This window comes from Myxocyprinus asiaticus, chromosome 45 (genome assembly GCF_019703515.2).
Source record: "Myxocyprinus asiaticus isolate MX2 ecotype Aquarium Trade chromosome 45, UBuf_Myxa_2, whole genome shotgun sequence".
NCBI lineage: Eukaryota > Metazoa > Chordata > Actinopteri > Cypriniformes > Catostomidae > Myxocyprinus > Myxocyprinus asiaticus.
Window position 1 is genome coordinate 2,634,944 of NC_059388.1, and position 22,644 is coordinate 2,657,587.

A 22,644-nucleotide genomic window follows, 5' to 3' on the forward strand; every position below is an offset into this window, starting at 1 on the left:
AAAAAAACAATTCATTTATTGTAGCTAAACTGCAAAAACTTAAAAAAACAAATCTTCATGGTTGTGATGTCACAACACATGAACATAATATGACCACCCACAATGATGCCTTTTAGACGATTCATTTTTAGTAACATGGCACACCCAGTCCTGTAATAAGGAGGATAAATTAATTTATTCCTAAACATCAGAAGAATATAAATTACTATTACCATTCCATTTTAATGACTGGTGCAAAAAACGCTGAAATAAATTGTAAGTTAGGACCTCTGGGAAAAAAAATAAAAAAATAAAATAAAAATAATATGGTATGGTATGGTGTGACACCTTTAGATAAAGAATTCTGAAACAAATTAATTTGATGTACATGATTTATCTGTAATAATAAAGAAGTAGTTCACCATTTACTCACCCTCATCTAATTCTAAACCCATATAACCTTCTTTCGAGGAAAACAAGTTTAATTTTTGAAGAATAAACTGGCCGCTCTCATGTAAAGAAAGTGAAAGGTGACTGGACCCACTGAACTTCTATTGAAATAATTTTCTATTTTTGGGTGAACTACCCCTTTAATTACAAACCTTACCTGAATACTGCATGGTTGCCCCCAGGAAAGAGTCCAGCAGCGATCCCAGCAGGCCTGCTAAAGCTCCATACAAGATGATGGGCCACTGAGGAACTGCCAAATGCAGGTCTTTAACCATCAGGAGCTGAGTGCAGAAGAATGCTACACCAACTGAGACTCCACCCAAGAAACTAGCCACTAGACCAACAAGAGTGACTCCTCCATTGGTACCTAGAATTCATTAACCAATTTTATATCAAAAGAGACAAAGGAGCAACATATATAACTTCAACAATGTTTACAACATTTTAAGAATTTACTTCATTTAAATAAAGCAGGGGTGTTTAGGCTTTGTGATGCCAAGAACCTCCAAATATGAAGTAAGGGACCCCCTTCCTATTTTATGTATTAAAACCAATTTATACTGTGTGAGAGTAAAAAATTACATGTGATAATATAAAGACAACATGTTGCTTGCAATATTTACTAAGTGTATTTCTCATTGTACTAAGACATATTAAATTATTAAAATATTATCTGGAAAATATTTACTTTTGACAGTATATCTTTTTTTCTGCTTACTACTAATAAAAACAATAAAAATAGATATAGCCTCAAGCGGCAATTATCAGGGTCCAAGCACCTGTGAAGAGACAACTAAACAAGACGAACTTGACAGCAGTGATACTGTGAATGCTGTGGATACAGTTGTTTTGGAGTCAAAGTTAAACATTTTTGATCACTGTAGCACAATTAGGATTTTCTTAAGTTATAGCACCACCTAGCATTGTAAATTGATAAAATTTAAAATGCTCTGTTGTCCATGTGTACTAAGTTTTGTTAAGTTTGGATATTGCGCTCACTAGATAGAGGCCAATTAGTCATTAGGGCCACACCCAAAAACATATTGGGCTCTATTTCCATGACCGCACTAAGTGCAGCGCTACGTGCAATGACCGTGAGCTGCTACTTAACCAATTTTCGTGAGAGCACTAATTCTAATTGCAATTTTCATGCCAGCACAAAGCGCAAGTGGGTGGGAGTTTTTGCGCTACCTGTGGGTGTATGTGCACAAACTGGGGGTGTATTCTCTGTAAATGAAGTGACGCAAAGCGCGATTTGCTATTTTCCTGAGGTCATTGCGCTAGGACGATTCAGAAGCACCTCTATTCTCAGCGCAAATTCTAAACTCAGTTCCTGCATTTGCAGTTTAGAGATTGCACCAGCAGGTGGTAATAAAGTTAATTTACAAATTCTGAAAGTACAGAACATTAAATAATAGAATCAGAATCAGAATGAACTTTATTGCCAAGTATGCTTACACATACAAGGAATCTGTCTTGGTGACAGGAGCTTCCAGTGTACAACAATACAAAAACAGCAGCAAGATATAGATAATAATAAAAAATAAAAAATAATTATACACATACGTACATACACACACATACACATGGGTAGTGCAAATCTAATACAATCTGTTATGTACAGTGTAAATACAAATCAAATAATGTCCCTGACAATCACTGTTGTAGTGGTTTTATGGAACAAAAATGTATGAGAATTGTGTTAAACTTTCTATAGGTTATGATTTTTTTGTTTTGTTTTTTGTAACTATTATTAATATTATGTTAAGGCTATATTTACAGTAATTTTCCACTTGCTGTCTTAGAGTGATTTTGGATTTTTTTTGACAACTTCGTAATTTTTATTATATTTTCGTTTCATTTAAAGTGTATCTTGAACTTAGAAATATTTTTGGCTTAATTTTTTCGTGTTTCAATAAATGAATTACATTTTTCAAATCAAAATTGACCGGTAGAAATGAAGTGTGTGCAAAAATCCCTCGATCCACAGCCTAGCCTGGAAGGTCGATACAATCACTGTTAAGCCTTGACTTGTCTATCAGTACATGAAAATGATTAATAATTCTTACATTCTCTATAATTTAATGGATCCTACATACAAATACTGACGAGAACCACATTTCCCATGGGTATAAAAGGAGCATGTCACTGTCATAGAAATATGCCTGGCATTCAACAAGGACTGGAAGTCCAAACATTCCATAAGTCCATATTTCTATTTTTCTAATTCATTGTATGCAGTCCATTTACACAATCAGCTTTTCATAAATGTGCTGTCTTTACGCTCAGTGCTCTTAAAATAGGGCCCCTAAGCTTATATCTTCCGATCTCATTTTTTTTAAGTCATGAAAGTCTGTATATGATGTATACCAAATTTTGTGTGAATCAGACAAACAGCCTAGAATGAGTTTGACAAAGTAGGTTTTTCAACAACAACAAAAAGCATAGTGATAGAAAATAAAATGCATTTTGCATATCAAAATCCACATGACGTATTGATTTGGGGGCACTGAAGGATTCAGAGGAAACAGAAATTTTTATTCCAGCCCTTACATTTCCGAAGTTTGCAAAAATGCAAATTAGCTTATTATAGCGCCACCTTGTGGTCGATTCTCACAATATTTGGTATACAGCAGACATGGGCAACTTACAGCCCGTGGGCTGGATACGGCCTTCCACATGGTTTGATCTGGCTCCTTTATCGTAAAAGCATTTTTCATTGGATATTTAAGTTATCTTGCATTGGGACCTAACACGCCTCCACAAGCGTTTAACGTACTCAGGATTGCCAGATAATAGATGCAAATCCCCCAATTAGAGATTTATACTTGCACAAGTTGGAAATACTCCACCTAATGTTATACTTATTTTTTGCAATCCGGCAACCATGCATGGCTTTCTAGCTCTCGCTTTCGATCTCTAGTGTGATATTCTGCTCAAGGAAAAGTTCTTTAGGCTGCTTGTACTGTTTGGTACTACTAAGTTTCCAAGCAAACCTTCTCAGTGTTGAACTTGAATAAAATCTAAACATAGATCTTGGCATCATTGACACACAGAGTGGTAATCATTGACACGCGAGCAAAAGCAAGCGAGAGACGAATATGTATTTTTTATTTGTGCAATTTAGAAATGTTGAAGTCCCTAGTCACACCTGTATTTCAATTTAACTCTTGCAGTAATCATTTATCATAGTCATGCAACAGTTATTCAGTTGTGTGCTGAATGTAAAGCAAACCATAGGCATACAAACTACTGACGAGACACGCATCATGACCCTTTTAGCACGTAATTGGGTAATGTTTTGAGAAAACTGGCCCGCTTTGGGACAAACATTAAAAGTTCTATAATTTTGTATTTTTTTATTATTATTATTATTAATATTAAAACAGGTCACTGATGTAGAAAGTGTTAAATTGAATAATAATTACCAGGGAAGTAGAGAAAAAGAAATAGAAATAATAATAAATACAAATAATTAATAATTATGCTCAGCCTTTATTTGTTTTTTATTTTTTTATTTTATGAAATAATTGTAGAAAAGTATCTACCTTTGTAGAGCAATACAGTACTTAATGGGAATAGTCCCATTAGTCACATATGCACTTCAGAAAATTGAGTACACAACTATTTCTGGGTTTAAAAGGTACAAGAACCAAATCAATGTGGAACATTGTATCTCAAAAGCACTACTTTTGCACTACTTAAAGCCCAATGTGGCTCCTGTATCAAAATAGTTCCCCACAGTCCTACAGTCTAATTTTGGCGCCCTGTAAGTGGATGCCAAATTTCATAATGTTCAGCTGTTCTCAACACAAGTTATTAGCTGCTGAAATTTTATTGGCTGCTAACGGGCATTTTTGTTTATTTGTCGAATCGTTATTTTAAGAATACGTTAGCACTAGAACCAAAGAAGATGCATATTTAATTTGAACTATGGCGTTTTTCTTGGGGAAGCCTTACATTCATTAAATAAACTATAACCTAAACCATTGTTATCTTTGTTTCAAAGAGGATTTTATAATTATTGTGAGTCTCTAAAATATTACGACAGGAGAGAATACTTTCCTGCACATAGCTGTAGCTTGCAAGATTTGTTATTTGAAAATCTAAGTTTGGTCTACCGGCAATGTATATACCTGAAGAAGTGTGGCTGTGTACGTAAATATAATGATTTTTGTGAGCTCCACCGGTGTGGGACGTTCTCCTTTCTATACATTTAACTGTGTTCTAAGCACCTGCCTGCTACAATCCAGGTGTCTGAGTCATGTTTATTTGTTCTCTAAATAAAAAAATAAATTAAAAAAATGGGGCTTTGTTGTTGTTGTTGTTGTTATACAGTGCACTGAAAAGTACTCGGCCCCCTGTGCAGTTTTCACAATTGTTTGTGTCAGATTTCAAATTTAGAATATATTGAAGTATGACTTTTTCTCCCCAGCTGGTACATACACTGCCTGAACAAATAAAGTTACCATTTGGATTAACATAAGCAGATACAGTTGTGCTGAAAAGTTTGCATACCCTGGCAGAAATTGTGAAATTTTGGCATTGATTTTGAAAATATGACTGATCATGCAAAAAAAAATTTTTATTTAAGAAAGCAATCATTTTGATCAAATTAAGATCGTATTTGTAACGCGAGTAACAACAGAACAGAAACTATGATTGAATTACTAATAAATAAAGAGTAACTCCTTGAATCACATCATAGCAGGAAAACGGAACATATTCTGACTTTTGTTATAAAAGTCACACCCAAAACTGATTGTGCTTTGCAGTGACACTGAATGGACATCAAAAAATAAAAATACAAGGGCAATGAAAGTAACAAGCTCTTACCAAGTATAATATTTGTTACATTACTGCATGGTCAGAAATTAACTTTTCCATAAAAGCCCTATTATTTAATTTTCAGGGGAAGGTTTATGTGTGCAATTTTCTAAACATATAAAAATGTACTATATCATTCTTTTTTTCAAAACATATTTTATGTGATACTGTGTAATGCTACTCTTAAAGTAGAATTTTAAGAACTATATCAGATGGAATAAATAATAAAAATAATAATACTAATAATAAAAAACAGAAACCAGGGCATTGTTTGCCCTCACGTTGTGAACTTGAGGGCATTTTTTGCCAATTTTGGCCCTCTTTAATTTATGACCCTGCATCACTATTCTATTATAAGCATTCTTGGTGAGAGAAATATCCTTTAATAACACAAAATGTGATTAAAACTTGCATAATATTAAGCATAACATATAAAGATGATGCAATAGTGGCATTTAGCCTTTTTTAGGGCCCAAGCACTGAAAGTAAGGAGGGCCTATTGGATTTTTAGGGCCCAAGTACTGAAAGTAAGGAGGTCCCATTGTTCTTCTAAGGATTATAAGGGCCCAAGCACTGAAAGTGCGGGGTAGTTTTAACATGCGTAAAAACTCTTGAAATTTTGCACACACATCAGAGTCGTTGGCCATTAGGGCTGGGCAAAGTAGCAGGGGGGCTCTGTAGCACCTCTATTTTCACCTACCAAACTTGGTACATATATAGTTCTCATCAAGCCGAACAACTTTCATACTACAGTCATTAGCTCCGCCCAACGGGAAGTCGATCATTTTGGATTTTCTTAAAATCGCAGACTTTGAACTTTTAAATCCTCCTCCTAGGGAACTAAAATGACTGGCACCAAATTTGTGCAACATCATGCCTAGACATTGTAGATACTAAATTGGGCACGGATTTTTTATATTTTGAACTGTGTCGCCATGGTGAAACAATAAATTTATGGCGAAAAATGGGAAACAGGAAGTACCTTATATCATCTGTGTCCAATGCGTGATTTTGATGATAATTCAGCTGTATGTTTGGTAATGGGGGCTGATCACATTGATATGGCTATTACGGGTCACGGTAATAGCGCCACCAACTGGCAGCAGGAAGTATGACACATTTAACAGACTTTAAAATAGTCCACTTATATTTACCCAAATTGCTTCAAAATTGTTTCGAATAATGTCAAATGCCAAATGCATGTGCCCATCTTGCATTGTTTTCCGAAAGCCATCGGGTGGAAATTGACCTATCCTCGCTGCTTGCAGCTATATTTAATTATTATTATTACAACTGTGTGGCTCGCAACACCTTTATTTTTGCATCTGGGCCCCAGCAGAAAAAGTTTGGACACCCCTGTGATAGAGAGATTCAATTGAAACCCCACACATAAGCGTAATGAAATATATACACCGATCAGCCGTAACATTAAACGACCTGCCTAATATTGTGTAGGTCCCCCTCATGCCGCCAAAACCAGGCCAACCCACATCTCAGAATAGCATTCTGTGATGTTATTCTTCTCTCCACAATTGTACAGAGCGGTTATCCGAGTTACCGTAGACTTTGTCAGTTCGAACCAGTCTGGCCATTCTCTGTTGACCTCTCTCATCAACAAGTCATTTCCATCCACAGAACTGCCGCTCACTGGATGTTTTTTGTTGTTGGCACAATTCAGGGTAAATTCTAGAGACTGTTGTGCGTGAAAACCCCAGGAGATCAGCAGTTACAGAAAAACTCAAACCAGCCCATCTCGCACCAGCTGATTTGGCGGCACGAGGAGGACCTACTCAATGTTAGGCAGGTGGTTTTAATCTTGTGGCTGATCAGTGTATGTGCTTATTTTGTTGTTTTTAAATGATAAGTCTTTAAAGTTCCAGCGGTTGGTGTGAAGTAGTGAAAGCTCATGTGGATTGATAGCTCAGGGGCTGTGTGCTCATGTCTTGTATCAACTACAGAATACTGCCAGAACAGTTAAAAACCCACTTTTCTTTTCTATTATCTGTCTGAATACATGTAGAAAGTAAAATACATCTAGCAGATTCACAAAAAGCCATTTTCCTCCATTTTGACACTGTGTCTTGTAAGATTGGTCATTTGTTCTTATTATACTGTATATAATTTATACGTGATATTTAATCTTATATTTGTGATCAAGACTGTTTTAAAGGTAAAATCATAGGTGGTACAGTCGCATAGTGCGACAGCGTTTATGATTCAACTTAATGACATTATACAGTACAATAGCGTGAGTGTAGTTCACAACAGTGTGAAACATTATTGCTTTTTGTCACATTGTATTGTGCACGCTGCAGCCGAGCAAACCGAGACAAATAGCCCCGCGACATGTAAATAATGTACATGACATGACTTTGGAAGATTTTGTTCTCCTTGCTCCACTTTATCTCCAAATGTTCTACAGATGCTGGTGTGGTGGCCGTTTTCTTTTCATCATGCCTGCTGCCATATTGCCCTGTGATAGCAGGGTTTCCCTCTACGTCATTCTCTGGTATTATGATGTTACGGTTTAACTGGGCCTGCATTCGGAATAAACTTACTACATGATGTTGGCATTTCTGTACAGATGGTATAATTAACTAGAACGGCAGAAGGACGCAAGAAAAAAAAAACTCACTGAGGCGGGAGATTCGATCTTATTCATCCACAATATGATCAGTGCAACATTACAGAGCATTATCAGTTTGAGCTAGTAGGCGGTGATAACAGTCGTGAGCATATTTGTATTCAAATTAGGTTTCTTTATTTGTGTGAAATTGTGCACATTATTCAGCAATGTGTCCATGTTAACTTGTGCCTCACATTCACAATATGATGGTCTTGTCAGATTATGATATTGTATGACATCTGAATGTCTTTTTCTCATCAAAACACTGCTCCTAAATATTATGCAACATTTTAAAATCAATCAGTAATTGAATGAACAACAAACTGTCAGAATTAATAAAGCCCTACTGAGTTTGTTATTAGTGTGGACATGCTCATTAAGCCTAGGTCTAAATTGTGACATTAATGTAAGCCAACATCATAAAATAAAAAAAACAAGTAGCCAAAATTACCCATTGTTGCCCATTGACTGGGATTCCCTAGCGCATTTGAGCACAAACGCGGACATGAGGGACAGTAGTCTATTTTAAATTTGATGTTTTCTGGTGATTCGTTTGGACAGTTCATATAAATTAACCATAAAAAAAAAAACTGATTCTCGAAGTCAACTTCGCTTCTTTTTTTAATAAAATATTTCGGTAACTGCAGCTGTTCTTCAATATATTTTCAACTCAATTATACAAAATTGTGTGCTTTATTTATTTATTTATTTTTTTCAAAGTATGTTACTAGTCTAATCGATCATGTTTGATCCTGCCTGACAACATGTGAGTCCCTGCCCCTGCACCTTTTTCAGCTTAAACAAAAGATATAAACACCTCCTTCCCCAGTAGAGTTAAGGTGTGATTCGCTGAAGCTCTGTGTTTCTCGATGTGCTTAAAAAGTGTTAAAAGGTTTCAATAAAGTCCTTAGGAATCGAACTCAGGTTAAAAAGGCAGAGGATTACTGGTGTTACACCCCACACCACTGAAGCAACACTTACAACGCAGGTTGTCGTAGCTTTCTATGTTGCCAATAGACTATTGGGTTTACATCTGAGTGCAAAGTGTCACTCTGAAACATAATCAATAATGAAGATAATGAATAACAAAGCACATAACCTACAGTTTTGAATTGCATAGCATTTCTGGCTATTACATGTAGCCTAGCATAAAACTCAAATGAATTTATTGGGACATTTATTATACATTATTATATATAATGTGGTCACAATATTTCCAGTCTAATTCATGTAATGGAAAATTGTGATTCTTATTAAAATATTTTACAATATTTTATTTGATGATTATTCTGCTCCCATAAAGAATCATTCTTTTCATTTTTTCCTTTCGTTTTTATTGTCAGGAGAATATAACATAAAATGAAACAATGGTATACTGTGACGAGGAGGGCGTGGCCGGGCCGTGAGGATGCACGCCTGGCACTGAGTTGCCCCAATCAGCGGGAGAGAGAGATAAGGAGGAGCCAGAGACACCAGAGAGAGAGAGCGAGATGCACAAAGCTGTTGTATTTTGTTTATTAAAAGTCTTTTTGGTCGATAACCCGGTTCCCGCTTCCTCCTTTCCGATAAACAAGAGGCTTGTCTGCCACATATTCATATAAACTCATTAATTCACATTTGATAATCCTGTTTAAAAATAGAAAATATGAGCTAGCCTATTGGCACATTAAAAGTCTTGACAGTTTTTGGAAGATGCAGTTGTTTGAATATGCTGCCTAATGATGCTCGCTCATAACATCTGTGTATATGTATAAAAATACTCACAAATGCTAATTCTCTCTAATAAAATGTGAATGAATAAATGCAAACACAATTACTCTCTGATGCATGGGCGTCCTCATGAAAGCTGAACGCAGGAAAGTGTTTATCATGCATTTCCATTGCAACATCCCCCAGCAATTCAATGTTGTGGTGTTTTTACATTTGTTGTTCTTCTCCCTCTTTTTCAACTCTTTTATGGCGGTTGGCAAAACAAGCTTAACTTGTCCTTAGCGCCTCAAACTGAATGATTGTTATGTTGGGAGAAAGAGCTTTGAGGCATTCAGCTTTGGCCTGTTGAAATTCTATGGTTATAGTGCCCCTTAGCGGTTTAGAGCTACCAATAACTCATTCACGTGGCGATCGCGGCGGTAGAAAGCCTACTCTGGTTGACTACCAACTGTATAACCAACGTCTTTTCTGGAAGTTCTGAAACTTCCATCAAAATCACAGACCCAGAAATGCCTTCATATCAAAATACAAATTTGATTTAAAATAAAAGCTTGACTTTGAAATGTTGGTGCCAGATGGGCTGGTTTGAGTATTTCTTTAACTGCTGATCTCCTGGGATTTTCAAACACAACAGTCTCTAGAATTTACTCAGAATGGTGCCAAAAACAAAAAAACATCCAGTGAGGGGCTATTCTGCGGATGGAAATGCCTTATTGGTGAGAGGTCAACAATAATACTAACTCAGTAGCAATGATTCCATTTCTTTTGATTAAAGTTTGGTTTAATTTGATTAGACAAAATTTTGATGAAAAAATGTATTAAACTGTAAATCATAGAATAATAATAATAATAATAATAATAATAATAATAAAAGAAAAACGTGGAATTTTAAATAGAATTTAGAAAAAATAAAACTGATTTCATAGGGTCCTACTTAAATTAGAAGCAATGTTTATTTAATTGAGAAACATGCAATTGTTTTAATTAATTATTTACATTGAAATTTAACATTTTAATAGGCTAAAGCAGTGCGTTCAATATCGTATTACCTATTGTTTCTGTGGTACTGAAATAGGTATCGAGAATTGAAAAATGTTACTGGTATTGGTACCGACTACTGCATTTATGGTATCATGACAACACTACTGATGGCTATAGAGAGTTTGAGATGGAGACTCCAAATTCACCATGGTTGATGTGCCGACTCTTCTGTATGCGTTAAATTTCCACCTAACTTTCTTTCTTATGGATTTATGGGCTGCCATAGACTTCAATGGCAGAAGAATAATAGAAAAAAAGATATAATTGAACTCTAAGGAATCTACAGACATCAAGCTAATGATAATAAGCCAAACTACTTTGTGCATTTTGTTATATATTTTGACCAGTAGATGGATATGTCACTAAACTTCTCAGGTAGCTTCAGGGAATGGTGTCAATGACACATACCAAGTTTCGTAATGAAGTTTTCAAAATGGCTGACACAAAATATGGCTGACCTTGGAACACTGGATATCTTTCGACCCGGTAAGCCACACGAACTCTAAAGAGACCAAGACAGTACAAATATAGTATAATAGGTGCTTACGCGCCTCGGTGCTTGGCAACTAAATATAGCTGCATGCAGCAATTATGGGGCCAAGCACAACATCATACGATTTGTTGCAAATATATTACACGTAGCATACATTGAGCTTTATTTAGGAAACAGTTTAAAAACCAAAATGAAGTACTTGTAACATAATACTAATGTTTATAACTTTTGACCAATAGGTGGCGCTATTACAAAATTAATACGGTATTGTCAGGGTAGGGATACAATGGCACACGCAAAGTTTCACTTCAATACATTAACCCTTTTGCACGTGCGATCAAACCAGTGTGATTACACTAGGCTGGGCTCAGAGGTGTACAATCAAACCAGTGCGATCTGCATTCCTGCTGCAATTTACCAGCAAAGAGGGACTGAAGCTGTTGTCATAATGAACCAGCTGCTCAAATAGTCTTTTATTTTAACATCACAATATCTTTATTTTTTTATGTTACAAACATTCAGTAAATAAAAGTTTAAAGCCATTACCGTCAGACGTGACTGTTTTGATCAAACAAAGAATATACAGACTGCATAGTCCATTTGAGCCTTCTCCCATCCCGTCCGTAACTCATTCTAACCACTTCCAGTGCTGGGAAAGTGGAAGCCAGGTCAATCAAGGTGAGGATGGAGTAGCACCAGATCAAGACCCTGTCATAGCCAGCCCAATCTCCAGACCTGAACCCCGTTGAAAACCTCTGGAATGTGACCAAGAGGAAGACTGATGGCCACAAGCCATCAAACAAAGCCAAGCTGCTTGAATTTTTGCACCAGGAGTGGCATTAAGTCACCCAACAGCAATGTGAAAGACTGGTAGAGAGCATGCCAAGGCGCATGAAAGCTGTGATTGAAAATTAGGGATATTCCACCAAATATTGATTTCTGAACTCTTCCTAAGTTAAAAAATTTGTATTGTGTTGTTTAAAAATTAATATGAACCTGTTTTCTGCATAACTCGAGGTCTGAAAACACTGCATCTTTTTTGTTATTTTGACCAGCTGTCTTTTTCTGAAAATAGATGCTCTAAATGACAATATTTTTCTTTGGAATTTGGGAAAATATTGTCAGTACTTTAAAGAATCAAACAAATATGTTCATTTTACTCAAACACATACATATAAATATTAAATCCAGAGAAACTGATAATTTTGCAGTGGTCTCTTAATTTTTCCAGAACTGTATACACACCGATCAGCCACAACATTAAAACCACCTGCCTAATATCGTGTAGGTCCTCCTCGTGCCGCCAAAACAGCTCAGACCCGTCGAAGCATGGACTCCACAAGACCTCTGAAGGGGTCCTGTGGTATCTGGCACCAAGACATTAGCAGCAGATCCTTTAAGTCCTGTAAGTTGCAAGGTGGAGCCTCCATGGATTGGACTTGTTGGTCCAGCACATCCCATAGATGCTCAATCGGTTTGAGATCTGGGGAATTTGGAGGCAAAGTCAACACCTTGAACTCTTTGTCATGTTCATAAAGCCATTCCTGGACAATATTTGCAGTGTGGCAGGGCCCCATTTTACAGCTGAAAGAGGCCACTGCCATCAGGGAATACCGTTGCCATGAAGGGGTGTACCTGGTCTGCAACGATGTTTAGGTAGGTGGTACGTGTCATCCACGTAACATCCACAAGACTGCCAAGACCCAAGGTTTCCCAGCAGAACATTGCCCAGAGCATCACACTGCCTCCGCCGGCCTGCCTTCTTCCCATAGTGCATCCTGCTGCCTCCACCGGCCTGCCTTATTCCCCAGGTAAATGATGCACACGCACCCGGCCGTCCATATGATCTAAAAGAAAACATGATTCATAAGACCAGGCCACCTTCTTCCATTGCCCCATGGTCCAGTTCTGACACTCACGTGCCCATTGTAAGCGCTTTTGGCAGTGGACAGGGGTCAGCATGGGCACTCTGACCAGTGTGCGGCTATGAAGCTCCAAACGCAGCAAGCTTTGATGCGCTGCGTGTTCTGACACCTTTCTATCATGGCCAGCATTACATTTTTCAGCAATTTATGCTACAGTATCTCTTTAGTGGGATCAGACTAGATGGGCTAGCCTTCGTTCCCCACGCATCAATGACCCTGTCACCGGTTCACCGGTTGTCCTTCCTTGGACCACTTTTGGTAGGTACTAACCACTGCATACCAGGAACACCCCACAAGATGTGCAGTTTTGGAGATGCTCTGACCCAGTCATCTAGCCATCGCAATTTGGCCCTTGTCAAAGTCACTCAGATCCTTATGCTAGCCCATTTTTCATGCTTCCAACACATGAAATTCAAGAACTGATTGTTCACATGCTGCCTAATAAATCCCACCCTTTGACAGGTGCCACTGTAACGATATAATCAATGTTTTTCACTTAACCACTTCATATTATATATATATATATATATATATACACACACACACACACCGATCAGCCACAACATAAAAACCACCTGCCGAATATTGTGTAGGTCCCACTTGTGCTGCCAAAACAGCGCCAACCCGCATCTCAGAATAGCATTCTGAGATGTTATTCTTCTCACAAAAATTGTACAGAGCGGTTATCTGAGTTACCATAGACTTTGTCAGTTCGAAACAGTCTGGCCATTCTCTGTTGACCTCTCTCATCAACAAGGCATTTCCATCCGCAGAACTGCCCCTCACTGGATGTATTTTGTTTTTGCCACCATTCTGAGTAAATTCTAGAGACTGTTGTGTGTGAAAATCCCAGGAGATCAGCAGTTATATTAGGCAGGTGGTTTTAATGTTGTGGCTGATCGGTGTTACGGTGGAGTATATATATATATATATATATATATACACACACACACACACACACACACTGTATGTGTGTATATAGCTGAAGTCAGAAGTTTACATACATCTTAGCCAAATGCATTTAAACTAAGTTTTTCACAATTCCTGACATTTAATCTTAGAAAACATTCCCTGTCTTAAGTTAGGATCACTATATTTTAAGAATGTGAAATGTCAGAATAATAGTGGAGAGAACTATTTATTTCAGATTTTATATCTTTCATCACATTCCCAGTGGGTCAGAAGTGTACATACACTTTGTTAATATTTGGTATCATTGCCTTTAAATTGATTAACTTGGGTCACACATTTTGGGTAGCCTTCCACAAGCTTCTCACAATAAAATGCTGGAAGTTTGGCCCATTCCTCCAGATAGAACTGGTGTAACTAGTTTTTAGGCCTCCTTGCTCGCACACGATTTTTCAGTTCTGCTCACAAATTTTCTATCGGATTGAGGTAAGGGCTTTGTGATGGCCACTCCAATACCTTGACTTTGTTGTCCTTAAGCCATTTTGCCACAGCTTTGGAGGTATGCTTGGGGTCATTGCCCATTTGGAAGACACATTTGCGACCAAGCTTTAACTTCCTGGCTGATGTCTTGAGATTTTGCTTCAATATATCCACATAATTTTCCTTGCTCATGATGCCATCTATTTTGTGAAATGCACCAATCCCTCCTGCAGCAAAGCACCCCCACAACATGATGCTGCCACCATCCATGCTTCACGGTTAGGATGGTGTTCTTCGGCTTGCAAGCCTCACCCTTTTTCCTCCAAACATAACAATGGTCATTATGGCCAAACAGTTCAATTTTTGTTTCATTAGAACAGAGGACATTTCTCCAGAAAGTAAGATCTTTGTCCCCATGTGCACTTGCAAACTGTAGTCTTTATTTTTTGGCTTCTTCCTTGCTGAGCAGCCTTTCAGGTTATGTCTATATAGGACTTGTTTTACTGTGAATATAGATACTTGTCCACCTGTATCCTCCAGCATCTTTACAAGGTCCTTTGCTGTTGTTCTGGGAGTGATTTGCACTTTTTTCACACCAAACTACATTCATCTCTAGGAGACAGAATGCGTCTCCTGCCTGAATGGTATGATGGATGCTTGGTCCCATGGTGTTTCTACTAGCATACTATTGTTTGTACACATGAACGTGGTACCTTCAGGTGTTTGGAAATTGCTCCCATGGATGAACCAGACTTGTGGAGGTCTTGGCTGATTTATTTTGATTTTCCCATAATGTCAAGCAAAGAGGCACTGAGTTTGAAGGTAGGCCTTAAAATACATCCACAAGTACACCTCCAATTCAGTACACCTCCTATCAGAAGCTAATTGTCTAAAGGCTTGACATCATTTTCTGGAATTTTCCAAGCTGCTTATAGGCACAGTTAACTTGGTGTATGTAAACTTCTGGCCCACTGGAATTGTGATATAGTCAATTAAAAGTGAAACAATCAGTCTGTAAATAATTGTTGGAAAAATTACTCATGTCATGAACAAAGTAGATGTCCTTACTTCTCTGGACAGCTTGGTGGAAAGACTTTGCAATGGCAAGATAGGGGCAAGGAACTCCTGTTCAATAAAGAGCCAGAAGAACCTGCCCACATCGCCCGAAAACCTTTTTATTCAGGGGTCAAAATTAACTAATTAAATCAGACAAATTTGCTGGAAATAAAATGCCCAAATACTTAATGCCCTGTTTGGGCCACTGGAAGACGCCTGGCTGGAAAGCCGTTACTGGGCAGTACGCTATCAGAGCCAAAGCTTCGGATTTAGACCAATTGACTCTGTATCCCGAAAATTTAGAAAAGGAACTGATAATTCTGTGGAGGCAAGACACAGATCTGTGGGGTCGGAGACGAATAATAAAATATCATCTGCGTAAAGTAAAATCTTATGCGCCATACCTCCCGCCATCACCCCTGGAAAATCATCTTCCCTTCTTATCGTGGCTGCTAATGTTTCCAGGGCAAGACATAACAAAAATGGGGAAAGAGGGCAACCCTGCCGAGTGCCCCTATTCAGAGTAAAATAATCTGAAATTAATCCATTTGTTTGTACCGCTGCTAAAGGGTGTCTATAAAGTAACTTAATCCATCCAATAAAAGCATTTCCGAACCCATACATTTCCAAAATCTTAAAAAGATAATCCCATTCTACCATATCAAATGCTTTTTCGCCGTCAAGTGAGATGGCAGCAACCGGAGTCTGATCATTCGCCACTGACCACATGATATTAATGAGATGCCTAATGTTATCAGAAGAGCTATGGCCCAGAATAAACCCCACCTGATCTATATGTATAAGATATGTCATAACTTAATTGGTTAGCCAGAATTTTTGCCAAAATTTTTACATCTAGCTGGATCAGGGAAATTGGACAGTAACTTTTACACTCGCTTGGATCTTTGTCCTTTTTAAGAATCAGACTGATCTGGGCTTGTGTCATGGTTGGGGGAAGTTTTCCATTCTTTAATGATTCTGTATAAACTTCTAACAAAAGTGGAGCCAATTCTGTAGCATAAGATCTAAAAAATACAGCGGCAAAGCCGTCTGGCCCGGGAGCCTAGCCTGTAGGTAAGGCCTTAATTACCTCGTCAAGCTCCTCCAAGGTTATCTCAGAATCAAGAGAATTTTTTTGCTCAGTCGTCAATTTAGGAAGTTCTAATGGTTCCAAAAATTGTCTAATATCTTCATCAGTAGACGAAGACGTGGAGCTATAAAGATTAATATAGAATTCTTTAAAAGCATTATTAATATCAATGGCCGAGGTAAAAATTTCACCACCAGCAGATTTCACTGAGGGAATAGTAGAAAAAGACTCTCTCTGCTTTATATATCTAGCCAAAAGCTTCCCTGCTTTGTCCCCTGACTCAAAGTATGACTGTCTTGCCCTGAATAACCAAAACTTCACTTTCAGCGACAAAATAGTATTATATTTGTATTTCAATCGGGTCAATTCTCTGAGGCCATCAGATGACATTTGGCGCTACAGCTCTGCCTCAGCATTTTTAATATTCCCTTCTAACGCCACGAGTTCTCGAGCTTTGGATTTTTTTGATGAATGAGGCATACTGTATGATCCAACCCCTAAGAACCACCTTAATTGCCTCCCAAGCCACGCCCACAGAGGATACTGGAGACCAGTTGGTCTCCATATAAATATTGATTTCAGTCTTTAACATTTGTTGGAAATCAGGATTTTGCAAAAGGGATACATTAAAGCGCCAACTATATGATTTCTTTTTCTCTAAACTCACATAGGTGTGAACTGAGACTAAGATGTTTCCAATTGAGCAATCAACAACAGAAGAAATGAGGGATTTAGATATAAAAAAAAAAAAAAATCAATTCTAGAATAAATCTTATGAACTGATGAAAAAAAATTTATAGTCCCTCCCAGATGCACATCCTGTGAAGCATCAGTGTTGCTCTAGGGGGCTTGCACACTTTTGCACACTATGATCAAGGACTGAGTCCATCAATAGATTAAAGTCTCCTCCCAATATTATATCATGAGGGGTGCCAGCGGCTTGCAACATCCCCATAAATATTAGTCAAAATCAATCTTTGCCCCTGAATGTCTACTAAAACAATAATGACTCTTCCTATTTTATCTTTAATCTGTTTGAGAAATTTTAATTGTAGATGTTTATTTATCAGTATAATGACCCCCCTACTCTTACTTGAGCCAGCACTAAAAAAAACATGTCCACCCCATATCTTCCCAAATTTTTCAGCTTCCTGTGGGGAAAGATGTGTTTCTTGAAGAAAGACTATATCATATTTCTTAAGCTTAAGAAAATAAATAACCTTCCTTCTTTTTATGGGGTTCCCCAACCCATTCACATTCCATTTGGAGAGAGACAATCCATTCATATTTACATTTGACATATTGATATAATGAAAAAAATAAATTGTGTGTCAAAAGCAAGATTATACAGACCACATTCCCCATTAATGCAACAATCAAACCCCGAACTTCCCCCCTGAACAAAACAAACAGATAAAAGAAAAACGTATGCATTAACCCCATGCACGACAGCGCCAACCGGCGTCAATCCCTCTAAACTCAAAAGGTCCATGTACGCATGCGAGAACCCCCGCAACAACTTTGCCATCAGATTGCTCAAGTCCAGTGCTTCTGCACAAATTTTGTGAGGCAAAATTTCATAACAGAAAATACTTTGTAAAACAGACCCCAGCCAACAGGCAGAATAAACACAAAGAACATGTAGATTCATTCACAGAACTGTCTTAAAGGTGTGTTCCTCCATAAAACAAACTCCAGCTGATATAAAGCCGTTCAGTTTCCTCGGACAGACAGACAACTGTTCAGTTAGCCGACTATTATGAGTGCAGCAGATGACGTAATCATTCTAATGTCCCTTAAAAATACTCCACAAAACAAACTCCAGCCAACAGGAGGCGTAAGCACAAAGAACGATCAGATTCATCCACAGCTGACACGAGGCAGTATTATTCAACAAAACAAACTACAGCCGCTAGGCAGAGCCAGCACCTAAAGAAACAAAACAGGCATCCCGGTTCCTCGGATGATAAAGAATCAAATTCACTCGAAGGCCGTGTAAAAAAAATAAAAATAAAATAAAATAAAAATACACCATGACTTACTCAGTCCGTCAACTTTATAAAAGACGTCCTTTATGTGAGCGTGTAGACATTTTGTATAGTGTCCATTCTCAATCTGGCCGGGAACTTCAGTGTAAAAGCGATCTTCCATCAATGCAAAAGTTTCTTGAAGGAGTCATGCCATAAAACAAACTCCAGCCGCTAGGCGAAACAACGCAGAAAGAAACAAAAAATTGGCACTCAACTTCCTCAGACAGTCGAGACACTGAACAGCGAGTCAGTCCACTCACATAAGAAACGCCCAATGGTTTACTCACCCATAGTTTGTATGAAGGCCAGTGCCTTTTTGGGGCATAAAAATACTTTGCTGCCATCCTTGGTGTCTATTCTCAGTTTGGCCGGAAACATCAGTGCAAAAGCGATCTTCCGTTGATTTAAGAGTTTCTTACATTCCTTGAACTGATCGTGTTTCTCTCGTCGAATTCGCAAAATCCATAAACAAGAAAATATTGTGATTCTTCCAAGAAAGCTTTCCTTTGCTCCTCGCCTGGCGCAACACGAGATCTTCATCGGATGATCTCAGAAATTTGGCCAGAAGTGATCGGGGCCTATCTCCCTCAGCAAATCTGCCAGCCGGGACTCTGTGAGCTCGCTCGATTTCCAGCTTATGGCCTGTTATGTCGAGCAGATTCGGGAAGAGCTCATCCAGGAATTTCACCATATCTCTGCCCTCTTCACGCTCAGGAATTCCAACAATTCGAATATTGTTCCTTCGATTCCTATTTTCAAGATCTTCCAGTTTTTCAAAAATAAATTCCAAATCTGTTTTGGATGCAGGCGGATTAGCGGATAATTCCCTTTCTGATGATTCCAGATAATCGATTCGTTTTTCAACATCTGTCACTCTTGTGACCAACTCAGAGAATTTTGTTTCCATCGCCGTAATCGATCGACGTATTACAGCGAGATCCTCCAAGTCAGCAACAACCTTCGTCAGCATCACCAAGATGTTGGACAGTTGACGCTGGATTTCATCTCCCGATGTGCTCTCCAAATCGAGTCCCCGGCTCACAGGGCCGCCAGAGGCCTCAGCTTGAACACGTAAGTGTCTATTAATGTCTCCAGAGTCTGAGGATTTTGACTTCTTTGCCATGTTTACCTCAAAGAGCAAATATGTAACTGGGTGTATCGAATCTCACCGGTTATAACTTGAAATTAATTAAAAAAAAAAAAAAAAAAAATCAGCAAAGTGCGCATAGCTAGCCGCTCACACGTCTGCTTCTCGCATGGCAAAACGTCACAAAGTAGATGTCCTAAACGACTTGCCAAAACTATAGTTTGCTAATATTTTTATGACTTTAACCTAAGTGTATGTAAACTTCTGACTTCAACTGTGTGTGTGTGTGTGTGTGTATATATATATATATATATATATATATATATATATTTTATTAGTGGTCGACCGATATGGTTTTTTGTAACGGCCATTGCCGATGCCGATATCCAGAGAGCAGGGTGGCCGACAGGCCAATACAATGCCGATATATCACACAAATTAATATAGTATAAAACATAAACATAAAATTGCAACAAAAAAAATCAAACAAATAATAAACTCTTATTTAACACTATATTTACTCAATTTCACACAAAACTTACATTTGTAAAAAAAATTATCTAAAATATATATATTGTTTATATATATATTTAATCATAAAATTTTAGTAATTTATTTGCACATGAAGAAATTGATAATATATTAGGAAGAAGGAAATAACAGTACACACAGTAGTCCAGCAACCATGGATGGCTTGTCCACATTAGCAATTGCATTTTCTCAAAAAATACAGAATCAAACCAATTGTACATACAGTGCATAGTGAAAATGACATTTACTTATAGCACACGTGAAGCACTTTTACTTTGAAGCTGCACTCACGAGCTCGTGCAGATCCAGTGCGAGCTGCAATCTCCTGACAGTTTAAATGGCCTGGATCGCCTGATTGGATTGTCACGGAATGACCATCGTGATTTGTGAATCAGAGGAACTTTTGATCCTGATCCTGAATTTTTGATTCTGGCTGATAGAAAACGCGCTTCAGAGGAATATATTAGATGTGTGCTCGACAGGATGAAAACGCTGGATTTTCGTGAGGTTCGTGAATAACATCTGTTTAAATGAGATATCTGCATTTTTGCAAATGGTATATAATAGATTTTTCTTTGATATTTACCTTTTATCATTTGAAAAGTAAGTTAAAAATGACAGCTAGGGAACTGCTGAGGACAGACTGATAGAATACGTGATTTAAAAGTAAATGAAGGAGCACTCCACAGGATGCTGGATCTGCTCAAGTTTTGTGAGGTTTGTTTATTACATCTGTTTAAACGGGATATGCGCATATTTGCAGACAGTATATGAAATTAGTTTTATTGATATTTGCATTTTTATCATTAGACAAGACAATTAAAATTTACAGGTAACTGTTGAGGAGAGAGGGAGAATAAAACAGGCGAGCACTTTAACATTATGTATCTGCCGCAGCTCTTAGTGCAGCTCTGATATGCGGGTGGTTTAAATGAGACTGTGTCGCACACTGGTCTATTATTGTAGTAACATAATGGCACCTAACAACAAAACTAACCGTGACTGGTCGTTTACATGTTTCAGTCGATTCATATGCAAGCAGGCGATTTTCGGCGCCCTCAAGAAACAAATCGGCCAAACGGGAAAATTTATCGGCTGATGCCGATAATGAAAAAAGTCAGAATATCGGCCGATTTATCGGCCTTGGCGATTTACCGGTCGACGACTAATATATACATATATATATATATATTCTGTGCATCAGTTGTGAAGTGTACGGTAAAATTTGTTTTAATTACAGCGTGCATTAAAGTCAGGCTGGGGGATCCGTCGGTACAGGAGAAACTTACATGCATGAGATACAGCCTTAGATCTTTTATGGCCATCAAATTTAACGATGTGGTACATGAGAATGCTTTGTACATCTATTAAAAAGCTTTTAATAACTTTTTGCCAGCATGGTTAGAATATTATCTGACCCAAATTTGAACACTGTAATAGGAGTTTGAAAAAGTTTTCAATTAAATTTCAAATTGTGGACAGGATATATGACCTACCATGGCAAAATTGGTATCATTGTTCTCGGTATGACCCAGGGAATGTAAAGATACAAGTCTCATGATAATAGGCCAAATTATTTAAATGTTATAAGCATTTTTAAACATTTCATTATATTTTTTGAACACTAGATTGGCATGGTGCCGATGTCACATAAATTCATAACGATGTGTCAATGCGTTTGTAAAATGAAGCATTTTACGACAAAATTCTAAATGGCGGAAAATCTAGTTGATCGATATGCCTTAGACTTAGAAAAAAGAAGAATTTGGGTTCTAGGTATTACGGTTCAAAAGTTATTAACATAAACAGCAGTGCAACTTTGAGATGTTGGTAGTGCTAGAGGGTTGGTGGTGCTGTGGTATAAGTGGTCCTCTATCAGTGTGTCAAATTTGATAACTTTACTCCTTATATGGGCTGCCAGTGGTGAAAGAAGAAGAAAAAGAGTGCCTACACACTTTTTGTGCTTGACCCCTAAATAGGTACCTACTTTAATATCTGTCATATTCAGAAAATGTTTACTTTTTATTCTCTCTAAACTTTTCCACGGACCATTTAGCATCTCCTTGCGACCCCTGGGGGTCCCTGGAACCCGGATTGAAAACCCCTGCGTTCAATGAATATTCCATGTAAAAAGTGCTTTACTGAGAGTTCGGACAGTTATCTAACTATATAATTTTGCACAGACATGGTTAGTGATTCTATCTCACCAGTCTCATGCTCATGTGTAATTTTTAAATGATTTTTAGGAGCACTTTTGACTATTTGAAATCTTAAAAAAATGAAACTTCAAAAAACATTTCTCACATTTCCAGAAAAAAAAAAAAAAAAAAAAAAGAAGATTTGTTCAAGGCCTTGATCAAGTGTAATTTAGCATAATGTGTTATGATGTGCTTTTTTGATATCATATAGT

General features: G+C 37.7%; 1 protein-coding gene across 2 annotated transcripts in view; it reads right to left on the reverse strand.

Moving 5' to 3' along the window:
- tmem19 (transmembrane protein 19) overlaps positions 1 to 22,644 on the reverse strand; it is a 98,423-nt gene that overhangs the window by 10,150 nt on the left and 65,629 nt on the right. For both annotated transcript variants that reach the window (XM_051688776.1, XM_051688775.1), the window contains exon 6: positions 587 to 796. In XM_051688776.1, the coding sequence (XP_051544736.1) occupies positions 587 to 796 (210 nt within the window). The remainder of the gene's footprint in view (positions 1 to 586; positions 797 to 22,644) is intronic.